The sequence below is a fragment of the Oculina patagonica genome, chromosome 7 (genome assembly GCF_052425735.1).
Source record: "Oculina patagonica isolate OP01 chromosome 7, crgOcupat, whole genome shotgun sequence".
Classification (NCBI taxonomy): domain Eukaryota; kingdom Metazoa; phylum Cnidaria; class Anthozoa; order Scleractinia; family Oculinidae; genus Oculina; species Oculina patagonica.
Window position 1 is genome coordinate 11,501,480 of NC_135764.1, and position 14,813 is coordinate 11,516,292.

The 14,813-nt window shown below is 40.5% G+C and overlaps 3 protein-coding genes across 4 annotated transcripts in view; 2 read left to right on the forward strand and 1 right to left on the reverse strand.

The window, feature by feature from the left end:
* The window catches only part of LOC144661487 (serine/threonine-protein kinase Nek10-like), a 28,778-nt gene extending 25,182 nt beyond the window's left edge, over positions 1 to 3,596 (forward strand). For both annotated transcript variants that reach the window (XM_078522265.1, XM_078522266.1), the window contains exons 37-41: positions 101 to 214; positions 563 to 656; positions 773 to 837; positions 1,443 to 1,501; positions 1,858 to 3,596. In XM_078522265.1, coding sequence (XP_078378391.1) covers positions 101 to 214; positions 563 to 656; positions 773 to 837; positions 1,443 to 1,501; positions 1,858 to 1,945 — 420 coding nt within the window. In that variant the 3' untranslated portion in view covers positions 1,946 to 3,596. The remainder of the gene's footprint in view (positions 1 to 100; positions 215 to 562; positions 657 to 772; positions 838 to 1,442; positions 1,502 to 1,857) is intronic.
* Positions 3,597 to 8,440: 4,844 nt separating this feature from the next.
* LOC144660672 (uncharacterized) lies at positions 8,441 to 10,930 on the forward strand. Its single transcript, XM_078521356.1, has one exon. It carries the CDS (start codon positions 8,583 to 8,585, stop codon positions 9,741 to 9,743), a length of 1,161 nt encoding a protein of 386 aa, XP_078377482.1. The 5' UTR covers positions 8,441 to 8,582; the 3' UTR covers positions 9,744 to 10,930.
* A 923-nt stretch (positions 10,931 to 11,853) lies between these two features.
* On the reverse strand, positions 11,854 to 14,813 carry LOC144660411 (uncharacterized). Its single transcript, XM_078521029.1, has one exon. It carries the CDS (start codon positions 14,753 to 14,755, stop codon positions 13,592 to 13,594), a length of 1,164 nt encoding a protein of 387 aa, XP_078377155.1. The 5' UTR covers positions 14,756 to 14,813; the 3' UTR covers positions 11,854 to 13,591.

The window sequence follows — 14,813 nt, forward strand, 5'->3', positions numbered from 1 at the left end:
ACTCGGTTAGCCGGGGCACCCTCCCTCCATGTAAACAGGCCCTTAGACAGCTACAACGCCGTATCTAATGACGATTATTTTGTTGTTGTTGTTTTCCTAGTTACCCCCAACGCTGTCACCAAATCCACAGAGAAGAATAGTAGAGCAGTTCAAGAGAGCTTTGTTTGCTCCACAAAACAGCTCTTTCGTCAATCTCAAAAGCGAAGTTAAAAAGGTAGGAATTGTGGCCTTGTTTCACATTTTCAGGTTATCGTAGACTATTTCTGCGTTAATTGTGCAATTCTTCGTAAATGCTTGTTTTGAAAAACTGGTAAAATTTATTAAGTAAGATATACTTTCAAGACATACAGTGATGAAACCCTTTATTTTTTTTATTTTTTTCTGGGGGGGGGGGGGGGGGTAAATAAAGTCGTGTGGCAAAAGAGGTTAAGGATTGAAGCAGCTTGTGTTCCGAACATTATTCCTTAGCCAGGACATATCATTGCAATAAATCGTTACCTTTTCTTTGCTGGCGTTTTGTTTTCTCTCCTCCAAGACACCTCATTCTTTTAATACATTTCAGGTGATCGAGGGCTCAAGAGAAGTTATCGACCTCAAGTTTGGCTTTGGAGATCCTGCGTTCTTACATCACCAGCAGGATACCGCTGACAAGTTAGGTAAGTCAAGCAATGGAGGGGTGGGTGTGGAAATTTTAGTTGACCTTTGCGACGTTGTTTCTCAATTCAGTCGGATTTTTTTTCCGAGCTTAATATTGTTGTTTCTATTTTGTTAGTGAGCGGGGTGAATCTCGAATCGGCCGACGCGCAGGAAATTGGAATAACTTATGAAATGATGCAGGTTTGTGAATTCTCTTGTGTCGTTTTTCGCTCCAAAGGTTTCGATCAAGATCGTCGTCTGTTAGTCTTAAGATGGAATCGGCCGAGAAAGTGACTTGCCCATGAGAAAAAAACAACAAATGAAAATTTTGCAAATGAAAGTTTCAGTAATTTCCAATACAATTTTCTGAACTTCTGCGACATTTTGGTCCTTCTGAGTAGAAATGAGAAAAAAAATCTCCTTAAAGTTTGAGTGGACAACCAGATCTTCGCTTGATTTGTAGGTTTGCCGTACATTAGGGAAAAGTTTCCTCCGTTCATTAATAATTTTCACACATACGCCATACACATAGCTCCCCCTGGATACCTCTCCTCCCCCCCCCCCCCCTCACCCCTCTCCATCCTGAATTTTCCCTTTTGTCAAATTGCTCATACAGCAACTGGGTGAAGAGAGGCACTGTGAAAGTAAAATGTCTTGTCCAAGACTAAGAACACAACACAGCGACCCAAGCCAGAGCTCGAACGCGTATTGCACGATCCAGAGTACGCCACGACTCTCCAAAACTTCAAATCAGCCCTTAAGAAGTTGAAACACGTTTTAAATCGAATTTGTTTCTTCTGTTTTAGAATATAATTGAAAACGTTCTCATGGAGAGCGGCTATTATGACATGTCTCCTTGTGCGAGGTGAGATACCAAGGTTATTTCCTGTATGTACCTGTAATACATGCTGTGTGTGCATGTTTAATAGTTGTCTTTTTTTTCACGTGGTACTGTGTATTACGGTGTACAAGGTGGTTCTAACTTGTATGTTTGTGGATGAAACCCTTGTGTGTTACCACTTTAATGAAATCTGTTGAGCAGTATACATAGGGTGGTTTTAACTTTTAAGACTGTGTGAAACTCCAGTGTGTGACCATTCAAATGGAAGCTATTTGACAGTACTTTGATTTGGTACTGTTTTATTTCTGAATACTGAAAGAAACTAAGGGTCTTTTAAACTCTGATGTTGTTATTGATCTTTTCGTATCTTCTTGTTTCAGAAACCGAACGGTACCTCTGGGTCCCATTGGCACGGTGCCGGCATCTGGTGTCAATTTAGGCCCCTCTAAGAGGGGCGGAACCTCTTAATATGCAATGGAATTTTTCATACCAACCACAATGGCTAAGGAATTAAAAATGCTGTCTGTAAAAGTATTAAATTGCCAACCTCTTTCAAATCTAAACTGAATCACCCAGTTTAAGGGCAGATGTTTCGAATAAACAATCTGCGCTTGGAGATATTTTGGTGAGATTCCTCGGCGTTTGGTAGAAAACTTTGCTTGGCGGTATTTTTAATTTAAAGCCATCGTGGTTGAAAAGCAAGATTCCCTTAGATGTAAATGTTTGTACAGAACAAACTTAATTTATTTTTTTTAGCAGACGTTTATTTAAAGAGCGATAGATGTAAATGAAAAAGAGAAGAGTTATCTAAACTTTGCGCAAATGTACGCGAATGTGTCGACTATTTCTGCAGAGCGTAGAGTGTGGTTTGTAATACCTTACCTAGTTGAAATGAAAAGTTGAACTTTTCATCACGATTAAGTGAAAATCCTCAAATGTAGAACCTAGAGTGTAAATTCACATAAAACACTAGACTGTTCACAGTCCCCTATTTTTCCGTGAAGTCGTAGAAATGGATCGTTCAGTCCGACGGGCCGCCATCTTGGTTTACGGACGCGAGCAAAAAATGGGGAGAGTGAAAAAAAAAAAACCGTGGGTGGGGGGGGGGGAGTGTGGCGGGGCGGAAAAATTTTTTCCGCTCTCCCACCCCCACGCTATGAGCATCCAGCCCAGCCACCCACGGGGTTTTTGCACTCTCCCCAGTTTTCGCTCGCGTTCGTAAACCAAGATGGCGGCTCGTCGGACTGAACGATCGATCTCTACGACTTCACGGAAAAATAGGGGACTGTGAACAGTCTAATAAAACACCTTATAAAAGTATCTCACTTGCCCACTTTGGAGAACTGGTTTAAAAAAAATCTGCGCAACTCACATAAACATAAACTTGTAATTCTACTGGTCCTCTAGTGTAGCAGTTGGTATTGTTTTTGCGGCAAGGGGCATTGTTCCTGTTGTTTGTTCCATTGTTTCCTCGAGGGGGTAGCGGGCCATTCATGCGAGACCTTGCGAAAGATGCTACCTGACCCTTTGTGGAGAAAAGACGCAGGACATGTCCCAGCAATATGTAGCAGCAACAAAATCAAAATGTGTACACGCACAAGTAACTGTAGCGGGGAAATGCCCCAGGGACGTGTCGCAGCGACACGTCTCCTCGTGTGTGCTGATAATTTTTGGCACGTGTAACACGAATTCCTGCAACAATTTGTCCCTGCGACATGTTGCACGAAGTTCAACGAGTTTAATTTTATGTAACATGTCGCAGGGTCAAAACTGCTGCAAAGTTCGTGCTGCACATGCCAAAAATTATTTTGTTGCTGCTATGTCTCCGCTCCACGTCCCCTCAGTGTGGACAACACAATATTTTGTCGCTGCTACATGTCCCCACGTGTGCGGAGACCATTACTGGCCGGTGTAATGCTGTACTCCGATGGAACGCCTCTTTCCGGTCTTTTCTTGATGCGAGTAGACAAATGTACGCAGACAAAAATAAGAATGTAATTTGTTTCAGGGTGTATGAGCTAGGTGTGAATATTCCAGAGATTTTAATGTATGGAGTGAAATAGAAGTAAATCTTATTTTTTATTCTATAAAGAAGATTAAAAAATTCTTTTGACATCAATGAAGTATCTTTGAGAGTAGTGTGTGATATATCTTCCCATTTTTGATATCTGTGAAAAAGGCCTAATTTTCTGTACTCGCGGTTATGTAAATGCTGCTTTGGCAAATTGTTTAAGGGGTGGCTTCTCCAGGCCATAAATATATAAAAAGATAGGGATTTCATAAGTTGGGGTATGAAAAAGGTTTGGGAAAATTGTCATAAAGGGCCTTTATAGTGAAAATTAAAGAGATGTCTTTAACCATTTGTAGATATGTAAAAGGTTTACCGTAAAATTCCGGTTATAAGACCCCCGCTTATAAGCCCCCTCGGTTATAGGCCCATCTCCTTGGAAACAAAAAAAATACATACGATTATAAGCCCCCCCCCCCCCCGGGTATAAGCCCCCCTCTACTGGACGACAGTACTGAACAGGGCTAAATGTTGCTTTATTATGCGTTTTAAACTTAGAAACGTATCACGTGGCTCTTTTCGAAACGTTCTTTTTATTCCACTTATAAGCCCTCCCGGATATAAGCCCCTCTGCTTATAAGCCCACCCAAAACCCCTTACGAAGTTGTATAAGCCCAGGGCTTATAACCGGAATTCTACGGTATGAAAATAAGTGGTAGATGAAAGGGTAAGGATTTCCTCCTCCCTAAGATAAGCAAGGACTTCATCAGGGGTCTCGGCAAGAACCTGTCTGAGCCGTTTTTTTTTTTCATTCAAATCATTCGCCTTTTCTACGAGCCTTTTACCTGTAACTTGTACGGAATAACTTCAGGAAACATCGCGGAGTGTTTCGAGCCTACTTCCAAGGCCACGTAACGAGCTAACGATCGACGCTTAGAATTGCTCGCAACATGGAGACCACTAAATTCGTGACAAATTGCCGCGCGCAGCCGAGACGACCGGAAAAGATATTTACTTTAGTCGCGGTACAATAAACCTTCTCAAGGTCGAAGAGTGAATGCCCTTAGGCAATCATCAGGGAACGAAAGAATATTCTACAGTGCAGGATTATAAAATGAAGTTGTGGCATAGGTGACACGAATAATAAGTGTGCTTATTAAGATCGTGTTTGGACGAGAAACTTCTCAATAGACCATTTGCATTATGACGTAAATGCGCAAAGACTTCTGGTAGTTGTAGTTAAGTTCGCGGGAAATTTTGAATCGTCATCAAGCTCGCTTGCTAAAGAAAATCGCGATGGAGGTAGAGAAAATTACTCTCACCGAAGAAGACGTCCCTGTGGCTTCATTTAAAGGGCAAAAAGCAACCTCTCAGTATAAAAACAAGTCCGTTAACATGAAAAAAAAGTTATGCAAGAAATTGTATATTTGCTGGGTTGCGTTTTGCAGTGAAGGTCAGTGAAGTTTCAACGAGTGTTTCCTCCAGTCGAGTCTCAGTCGCGCGGTTATTTAATTAAATTCCTAAAACTTTTGCTTGCCAGGTATTTTCAAATAATATACGAAGACGCAATATTTTACCCTTTCTAAACATGGGGGAGTATAGTACATGATGTCTACACTCGTAAAAATCTTTGAGGCTCACCTTTCGAGTCGCACAAGTAATCGTTCACTGAACAATTAAGATTATGGAAATAAAATTTTATTTGCTCGCACGGCCCTCGCTCGGATTGAAACAACAACTGCTACTCGACGAGTTGACATTTCCAGTACAAAAACAAGAAAACTTCTTTGTTAAAGAATATTGCAATTACAGCTCTAATTTGACGAAAAAATACAATTTTAAGATAAAAACAAATAATCTGTATTCACCTGCACGGGGAAGTTTTGATTGATCAGCTTGAAAATCCTTTATGATTGATCCTTCATGATTCATCGATGAAGCTCGATTGAACGAGGAAAATTATTTGACTCGTTTCTCTGTCTCACTGCAAAAATAAATTAAACTGACCGTCCCGCCGAGCAATCATGATATATGGTAAAATTTCTAAGCTTTTCAGTGAAGAATTAATTCACCTGCGATCGATGGAAGCGATCGTTTGTTGAACGTCTGAAAATAGATGATAAACAAAGTCAATGGCTTGCCTCGCTTTCACTTGATTCCACACAAATTTAGTTATATCCATGTCTCGTCCTTTCAAGCAATCTGTTTCCAGTGCGCGATTTTTTGAAGCTGTGATATTAGGCTGAAATTATTTACCAAGAGAAGTTGTCGGCCGCGATGAATAAATTTCTACCAAGTGAACTCCTCCACACAACGTACATATTAAACTTACTTGAACACGAACAACATTTGTCTGTCTTGGTTAAAACACAGAACTCAGCCAATTTTCATTCCAAAGCTATCATCCTGTTTTCAGGTAACTGAAAAAATAAATGTATAAACAAATTTCGAAGCGACAAGAGCGTAAACTTTGCAACACCCCTCTGTAACAGACCTGGTGAAACCCGACCTGGTGGGTTATTTTGCCCTCCCTGGTGGAAATTTGACCTCCCTGGTCCCTGGTGAATATCTGAAAAATCCTTGGTCAATTTTATTTCTCCCTGGTGAAGAATTTTGTTTACCTGGTGAGGAAAAATCAACCAAAATCTTTCTGCTGGCTTTAATAAGCAGAAGAAAACGACGCGCGGCAAAAAGATAATTTAATAATTGACTATAACTTGATGTAAATATAGCAAAAGGTAATTGTTAACTTTTTTCTATTGTTTTTGTCGCTTGTTCCGTTGTCAAGCACATCACTGAAGAGACAAAACAGATCTGTTTCCTTTTCTGTATGTAATACGAGCTTGTGAATGATTCAGAGCGATTTGAACAGCGCGCGCGGCCCAAAACAAATGTGTGGAAGTATTTTTGACCCGGCTTTCTACAGCGTTTTATCGAATAACTACGCAGAGGATAATCAGCTTGACCGAAATAATTCTTGGTGAGTATTAAACGGCCTTTTTCCGTCGATTTAGTAGCCTTGAGCAGTTTGAGAGGCGTTTGATGTAAAAAATATCGTGTTAAACTTTGCAGCCCGCCAGCACAATGTGATGTAGAAAATACGCAAGTTATTCAAGTACATTCAAGATCATTCAAGTGGCGTATGACGGTAAATTTTAATTAAGCTGCCTCAAATTGTAAGTACTGTCTTAATATTACTTTGTGTAGCTTTCGCCTGCATGAAACTATTGATGCCGATGACTGCAGTCATTAAAACGTATTTGTAATTGCTCGCTTAATCCGAAAAAAAGAGACAATTTTTTCGACCTGTAAAAGATATAAGCAAACGGTTTTCTATTTTGACGTCTTTATGCTATAACCTACTGAAAATGGATCAACGAATAAGGGCCGGCATTTTTAATTTTGCAATTTTAATGGTAAACGGACCGTTTAAATTTAGGCGCGCCCGTGCAAGACAACCTCTGGATCTGTCTCTTGGTGCTAGCTAGGCTCTTTTGATAATAAATATTTATGTCATTTACCTTCTGGAAAAGTAATTAAACTTGTAGTCAGATTAGCAGGGCTTGAGAGACGTTCAAACTAGGGACTCGGGAGTCGAGAAAATGATCCCGCGAAACGTTCTCCCAATTTGTTTTTGAAACATATCGAATATCTGTCTGAATATCCTTCAACACGCGGTTTAGGAATTTAAGTCGTAAATGTATGTTTTGGTGGTGTAATCCGTCAAGCGCAAGGTTGGTTGCCTGGTGAAGCGCGTTCCCCTTCCAAAAATAAGGAGCTTTGATTTTAACTGAAAAGGACTAGAAATAATCGTGTTTTTTAAGTTTACTTTAAGCTGCCTAGTTGCCTATGAAACTCCCTTCAAAACGCACAAAATGTGATTTCGGCCTGTCTAATTTTCAAAATTTCCCGGGGAGGCATGCCCCCTGGACCCCCAGTAGTAGCTTACATCTTCGGCATTGACACGGTTGCATCTTTCAGATCTTTGGCGCTCTGAAGAACCGTAGTTTAAAATCCTGCCTACAGGCCTGCTAAGAACTGTAAAAGTAACATGCATCTAAAGGAATCATTTTAAGGCGACAACGTCAGTCCATCGCCTTATATCATAAGGCGGTCGGCGGAATTTGTTCTTCTATTCGTCATCGCTTCTGCATGCACTGCGTCAGATCAAAATAAAAGTCCTGGATGTCCACCTTCACGCTTGGCTGCCCTGAGCCAATCATAAGCCAGAAATGGCGTTTTCCCGCGAACCTAACTACAACTACCAGAATTCCTTGCGCTTTTACGTCATATAATGCAAATGGTCTATTATCTTATCTGGCACAGCACGAGATCAAGTAGCATTGCAACCTAAGCAGTGAGACGAGTCAGCTTTAATAGAGTGCCGCAAAAAGCACCCCAGTTGTTTGGTGGTTAAATGAGCAAACAATGTTTGATCAAACATCAAACAAAGTGAGCCCACATAGCGCCTTGTGCGTGGCACGACGTCACAGAGATTCGGTTTCTGGTTGGTTGCTTTTTCACACCTTGGCTTGCTTTGTCTGCAGAGGCGGCTAAACAATCAAACATCAATCAATCAACAATTACTTTATTAATGTGTCAAAAGAATTCTAGCCGAGAGTGAAACACTCTCTACTAATAGGGGACACATAAAATAAATAAAAATAATAATAATAAAAAGACTTGAAATTTATATTTACAATAAAAACAGACTAAAATTTAACTACGCTATTTACAAATAATTTCAATAACAATTTTAACAATTTTCATGTGGGCGTGAACCAAAATGTTGGATGAAAATGTTTGATCTAGATCAAACATGGGAAACCATTAAAAAATACAATGTCGAGAGAGGTGGCTAAACGGTCAAACATGCTCTTTCATCAGGATGTTGGATGAAAATGTTTTATCGTTTAGCCGGGGCTAGAACCACACGTACGACTCACGTACACGGCTTCTGGAAAGGTCCTTGTCACAAAGGCTGAGTGTTCTCTCTTCCCGTCATTCACCGTGCACTGGGTTGCGTGATCTACAGCCAAAACAAGGAGGTCACGCAAATCGCGGCGGTTTTTTTGTGGTAACACCGTGGATTTTGCGATGTCTTCCAACAAGAACGTGATTACCATTGGAAGTCTTATCCAAAAGGACCTGAAAAATGCCTATTTTCTTCCTCAACAACCTTCTTCGTATTCCAAAAGGTACAGGTTTCTGAACGACGAAAAATACCGAGTGTTCGATTCGCCTCCTCCTCCGCTGTGGTTCAACCAGGTTTTGTCTCCGTTGCGAAATCTCCCAGCTGCCGGCGAAGGAATCCCTGTAGTAATGGACCACAAGCCGCCGTTGTACTTGCAGAAACACTGGGAAAAATGGCTGCCAGCTTTCGCACCAGCAACTGTGAAGTCAGTGGATGAATCACTGCTGGATGATGTTCCAATTGTGACTTCAGCAGCCCAGCAAAACATTCCTGAACACAAGCACAGCATTCCTCCAGATGTCATGTACAAACTGCAACTAAAAAGCTCGATACTGGAAATTGGAGTACCGGTTCCAAGGCACATGGACGAAAACTCCATTTCTTATCCGTGCGCAGTTAAAGCTGACATGGGTTGGTGTGGACGTGGAAGTGAGCGTGTTACTAACTCGAGCGAGCTGTCTGAGACATTGCGACACATCAGAGATACTTGCGGTTGGGAAGGAGGAATTGTGTTTCAAGAGTTTCTTCCAGGAGTCCACGAAGTGCCCAGCTTTCAATTTCATCTGGATAAATCAGGCGAAATCTTCTGGGTCGGTACTTGTTTAGGGAAATTCGATGTGTTTCATTGGACCGGTGCCACGGTTGATTGGGACAAACAAGAACATTACAAAAACCTAGTTTACGAAGACTTTACAGTACCCATCGCAAATTACCTTCAAAGTAACGGCTACTTTGGGCTCGTGACCTTCGAGGTTTTATTCACAGATCACGGAAAATACCTGGTCGATTTAAATCCAAGAGTCGCCGGTGAAACCACTCATATGTTGTTAGCTCGTTACATGGCCGAACTAGGCTTGAAACACTCCGCGATGTTTTCAGGTAATTCTCACAACTTCACAGGTGCTAAGCTGGTCGAGAAGACAAACGATTTGAACAAAAAGAACCAGGGAAAAATTGTCGTGCAGGCTGTTGCAGATGTGGAAAATGGCTGTGATTCAGATGTGTCTGTCTTTGCCAAGACCCCTGAAGAAGTTCAAGCTCTTTTTAAGGAACTAACCAGTTAATTTCATTCCAAGCAGTTATTTAAGATCTGAATACATAACAATAAATACAAGCGAAAATAATGAACGACGTTTCGGTGACATCCTGGCACCATTTTCAAGTTAAAATTCATATGCGAAAGAAAGTTATTTATACTAAGATAAAGGTGTGATAATGAATAAATTAAGATAAAAATAAATGTTCAATAACTTTCTTTCGCATATGAATTTTAACTTGAAAATGGTGCCAGGATGTCACCGAAACGTCGTTCATTATTTTCGCTTGTATTTATTGTTAACTGTATTTCTAAATTTAATCTTATATGAATACATAACATTTTATTTTATATTATCAAGGGTGAACTATAAGAAACTATAAGGAAAAGCTAGCAAACTTGTCAAAGTAGAAGGGTAACCGATCGAGTGTGTAAATTGCAACAGTACAAAACAATAACCCCTCCCCCTCCCCCCACCCTTCCATCAGGACCCCCAGCTTCTGGATTCCCCCTTTTCCTCCAGAAAATGAATGAAATATTTAAAATTGAGAAATCTTAATAAAAAAATCTACTTAATCAGCCCATTCCAAGCATTGAAGCGAATAAAAAAGTATATTAAAAGAAATCCAAATAGCATGTGTGCCAGAAATAAATCAACAATTTATTACACTCTTTTCTTTTTATAAGAATATTGTTTTCCGGCCCAGGCTGAATATTCCTTTTTTCTTTTTTCTGTCGATTTTAGGCTGAAATATTCCGGTGAATATTCTTAGATTTTAGCGTTGACATTTCTGTTTTAGAATGTATTGGAGTAACAATTACAAGTAGACTGTCCACAGCCCTCTATTTTTTCGTGTTTTTTCGATCGATGAGCGCGCGGTGAGAACGGCGAGAGAACTGGACGCCAGCGCAAAACGGAAGAAGCAAGGGGGTGGGGGGCGGGGAGCGAAAAAAATAGAGGGGCTGTAGACATCTTTGGAAATATTGAATTTCCCGTTTCTCCAGAAACAGAAAATTCCCATTGGTTGAGAGGCGGCAAAAGTGTCATCGCCTTAACAACGGCCGATCATGATTGCTTGCAGGCGGCGTCTTGCAAGCTGTGTACAGGTCTTGCAGAAATGTTATTTAAGTATCACACATGGTGCTTTTGTTGTTTTTTAGCTAGTTTTATCATTTAGAGAAAAGAAGAATTTTAACGGTTTAGTTGAAAACATATACCACGTTGTATGCTGTGGATTTCTTTATTTGGAACCAGTTCAATGAATATTTAAGATCGTAATTCGATGTCTCCTTTTGAGAGCGCCCTTTCCATAACCTTTTACCTTCTTTTCAAAGCCCACTTTTCAAAACTTCCTCTGCAAGGTTTTTTTTTAAATCCCCCTTTTTTAAGTCCCCATTTCAAAACTCATTTCAATCAAACACCCTCTTCATAACACCCTTTCGATTAAGTCCCTTTGCAGCTGGTTCCACTTCTACTCCTTTGAAGCCCCCTTTTCGTAGTGCTCATTTCAAATTCCCATTTTCAAAGTACCCTCTTCAAATCCCCTTCTTTTTTCAAGCCCGTCTAAAAGCCCTATTTTCAAAGCCCTTTATCCAAAAATATTTCTGTATTTCTATTTCTTGACTGAAATTTATTAATCTTAACTATTTTTGTACTGAAATAAATGTTTTTTTACACTGGAGTGCACATATTCTTATAGTGCCCCCATCCCATGGGCCACCACCACAAAGGGGAAAGTTTTTTTTAGTATTTTTTTCCATGGCTTTTTCCTGGCTTTGTTGCTAAATATTATTTTCTTGATAATGTGTGGTTCTAGAAAACGTCCATACTCCCCCTCCACCCCCCTTCAGAAGGAATTGAAAATTCCTGAGGGTGGGAGGGGTCTCAAAGGCCAAAAACGTTAAGGAAATGTATGAAGCTTTATTGGAATTTCCAGAGAGAAGGGGGGGGGTTCTTAGGAAAAATCCCCTCTGTGGGGGAGGTATGGATAACTTATGGAACTACACAATTTTCCTTCCTACCGCCCCCCCCTCAAAACTATAATGGTCCATCTCTTACACTGTTTGCATTTTGTTTTCCCATGCTTACACACACTTTGTGCGAGTCCAGCAAAATATAGGTCATCGATTTAGGCAAGCATGAAAGCAGAGCTCCACATTTATTTATTTTTACTGTATTTTACAATGTCTCCATTCTGCTAAATAAGTGGCCAAATTAAGTATTAAGTAAATTAAGTATATGGTGGGCCATAGGTGCAAGACAACTACTTATGGGCAGATGAGATACTAACGCACTAGTATGTGAGGCTTTAACAAGAAAAGTATTTCAAATTTTCTGCAAGACTTGTACACTTGTAATATTGTTAGGGACTGGTCAAAAAGTACAGGGGGGGGGGGGGGCTATGAAAAATTGGGAGTGGGCCCGGTCACTATTATAGTCCACATTACTGATTTTGATTGGGGGTGGGAGGAAAATGGGTGGGTCATGGTTTAATTACTCATTTGACAGCATCTATAATAGTGCAAAAATTCTATGATCTTCTATCAGAATGCCTAAAACAATGTTTCTGAGGTTCTAAAAATGTAAATTTTCCCAGGGGAACATCCCCCTACATCCCCCTACTTTGCTATGTACCTAAACATCATTAACTCAAAACCATCAACTATTATTATCCAATTTAAGCTGCAGAGACTACATCTACGTCTACCCCCCCCCCCCCCCCGGCACTTTACTCCAATACCTAAAATGGAAATGTCAGTGCTATAACCTAAGAATATTCGGAAGAATATTTCAGCCTAAAATCGGCAGAAAAGTAAGATTATTCAGCCTGGGCTGGAAAAACAATATTTTTATAAAAAGAAATTACTGTAATTTGTTAATTTATTTGTGGCATACATGCTGCTGGATTTATTTCAATATACTTTTTTCTTCACTTTAATTTATGCTTGGAATGGGCTGATTAACTAGATTTTCTATTAAGATTTGTCAACTTTAAATATTTCATTCATTTTCTGGAGGAAAAGAGGGAATCCAGAAGCTGGGGGGTCCTGATGGGAAGGTGGGGGGAGGAGGAGGGGTTATTGTTTTGTACTGTTGCAATTTACACACTCGGTTACCTATCTACTTTGACAAGCTTTACTAGCTTTCCCTTATAGTTCACCCTTGATATTAAAAATAAGGCACCATTCAATATTTATGCCAGGGGGTGGGCTGGCAAGAATAAGGGGTGGGTCACGATAAATCCAGGATATTCAGGGGGGGGGGGGTCATCAGGGAATCTGTGTACAGAGAGCGGGTTAGGGCTGCCTATTTTTTATGATTTTTGATTTTTGATTGTTGATTTTTTGATTGATTTATTTTTTTATTGATTGAGAAATGCTTTTATTGTTGTTTTCTGATATTGCAAATGGAAATGTTGAGAGTCTGAAACATAATAGCTCATACATCACAGTTTAAAACTAATATAGAAAATGGTCACAGTATCACGAATCGAAAATGTCTCAATATTACCTCCAGATCGAGTTGGACAAGTTAACTGTATAAGCTGGTACCAGATTTTCCTCAGCATTTATCAATCACTTGCAAAATCAGTGAGAACAAACATACAAAATACAATACAAAATACAAGCTTTCAAGTGTCCGTATTAAAGTTTCTTCATCTTGAGAAAAGTTTTTTGCATATGGGCGGGGTGGGGGCTACCTATTTTTCACATTGCATGCTGAGGGTTCATGACTTTTCTTCTTTTCGTTGGAGGGGGGTCAACAACTTTTGTTTTACTTTTCGATGGATCTTGCCAGCCCACCCCCTGACATAAATAATAAATGGTCCCTAAAATATTACGCATGCAGATCCTGAATAACTGCTTGCAATGAAATTAACTGGTAAGTTCCTTAAAAAGAGCTTGAACTTCTTCAGGGGTCTTGGCAAAGACAGACACATCTGAATCACAGCCTTTCTCCACATCAGCAACAGCCAGAACGACAATTTTCCCCTGGTTCTTTTTGTTCAAATCGTTTGTCTTCTCGACCAGCTTAGCACCTGTGAAGTTGTGAGTATTTTCTGAAAACATCGCGGAGTGTTTCAAGCCCAGATCCAATGCCATGTAACGAGCTAACAACATATGCGTGGTATCACCGCCTACTCTTGCGTTCAAATCGACCAAATATTTTCCATGATCTGTAAATAAAACCTCGAAGGTCACAAGGCCAAAGTAGCCGTTATTTTGCAGATAATTTGCGATGGGTACTGTAAAGTCTTCGTAAACCAGGTTTCTGTAATCTTCATGTTTGTCCCAATCAACCGTGGCACCGGTCCATTGAAACACATCGAAACTCCCCAAAGATGTACCAACCCAGAAAATTTCGCCTGATTTATCCAGATGAAATTGAAAGCTGGGCACTTCGTGGACTCCTGGAAGGAACTCTTGAAACACAATTCCACCTTCCCAACTGCAAGCATCTCTGATGTGTCTCAAAGTTTCAGACAGCTCGCTCGAGTCAGCAACACGCACGCTTCCACGTCCACACCAGCCCATGTCAGCTTTTACTGCGCACGGATAAGAAATGGAGTTTTCGTCCATGTGCCTTGGAACCGGTACTCCAATTTCCAGTATCGAGCTTTTTAGTTGCAGTTTGTACATGACATCTGGATGAATGCTGTGCTTGTGTTTAGGAATGTTTTGCTGGGCTGCTGAAGTCACAATTGGAACATCATCCAGCAGTGATTCATCCACTGACTTCACAGTTGCTGGTGCGAAAGCTGGCAGCCATTTTTCCCAGTGTTTCTGCAAGTACAACGGCGGCTTGTGGTCCATTACTACAGGGATTCCTTCGCCGGCAGCTGGGAGATTTCGCAACGGGAACAAAACCTGGTTGAACCTTAGCGGAGGTGGAGGCGAATCGAACACTCGGTATTTTGCGTCGTTCTGAAACCTGTACCCTTTGGAATACGAAGAAGGTTGTTGAGGAAGAAAATAGGCATTATTAAGGTCCTTTTGGATGAGACTTCCAATGGTAATCACGTTCTTGTTAGAAGACATCGTGATAGTCACGGTGTTACGTTTAAAAACCCGCCGCGATTTGCGTGACTAGTCACCT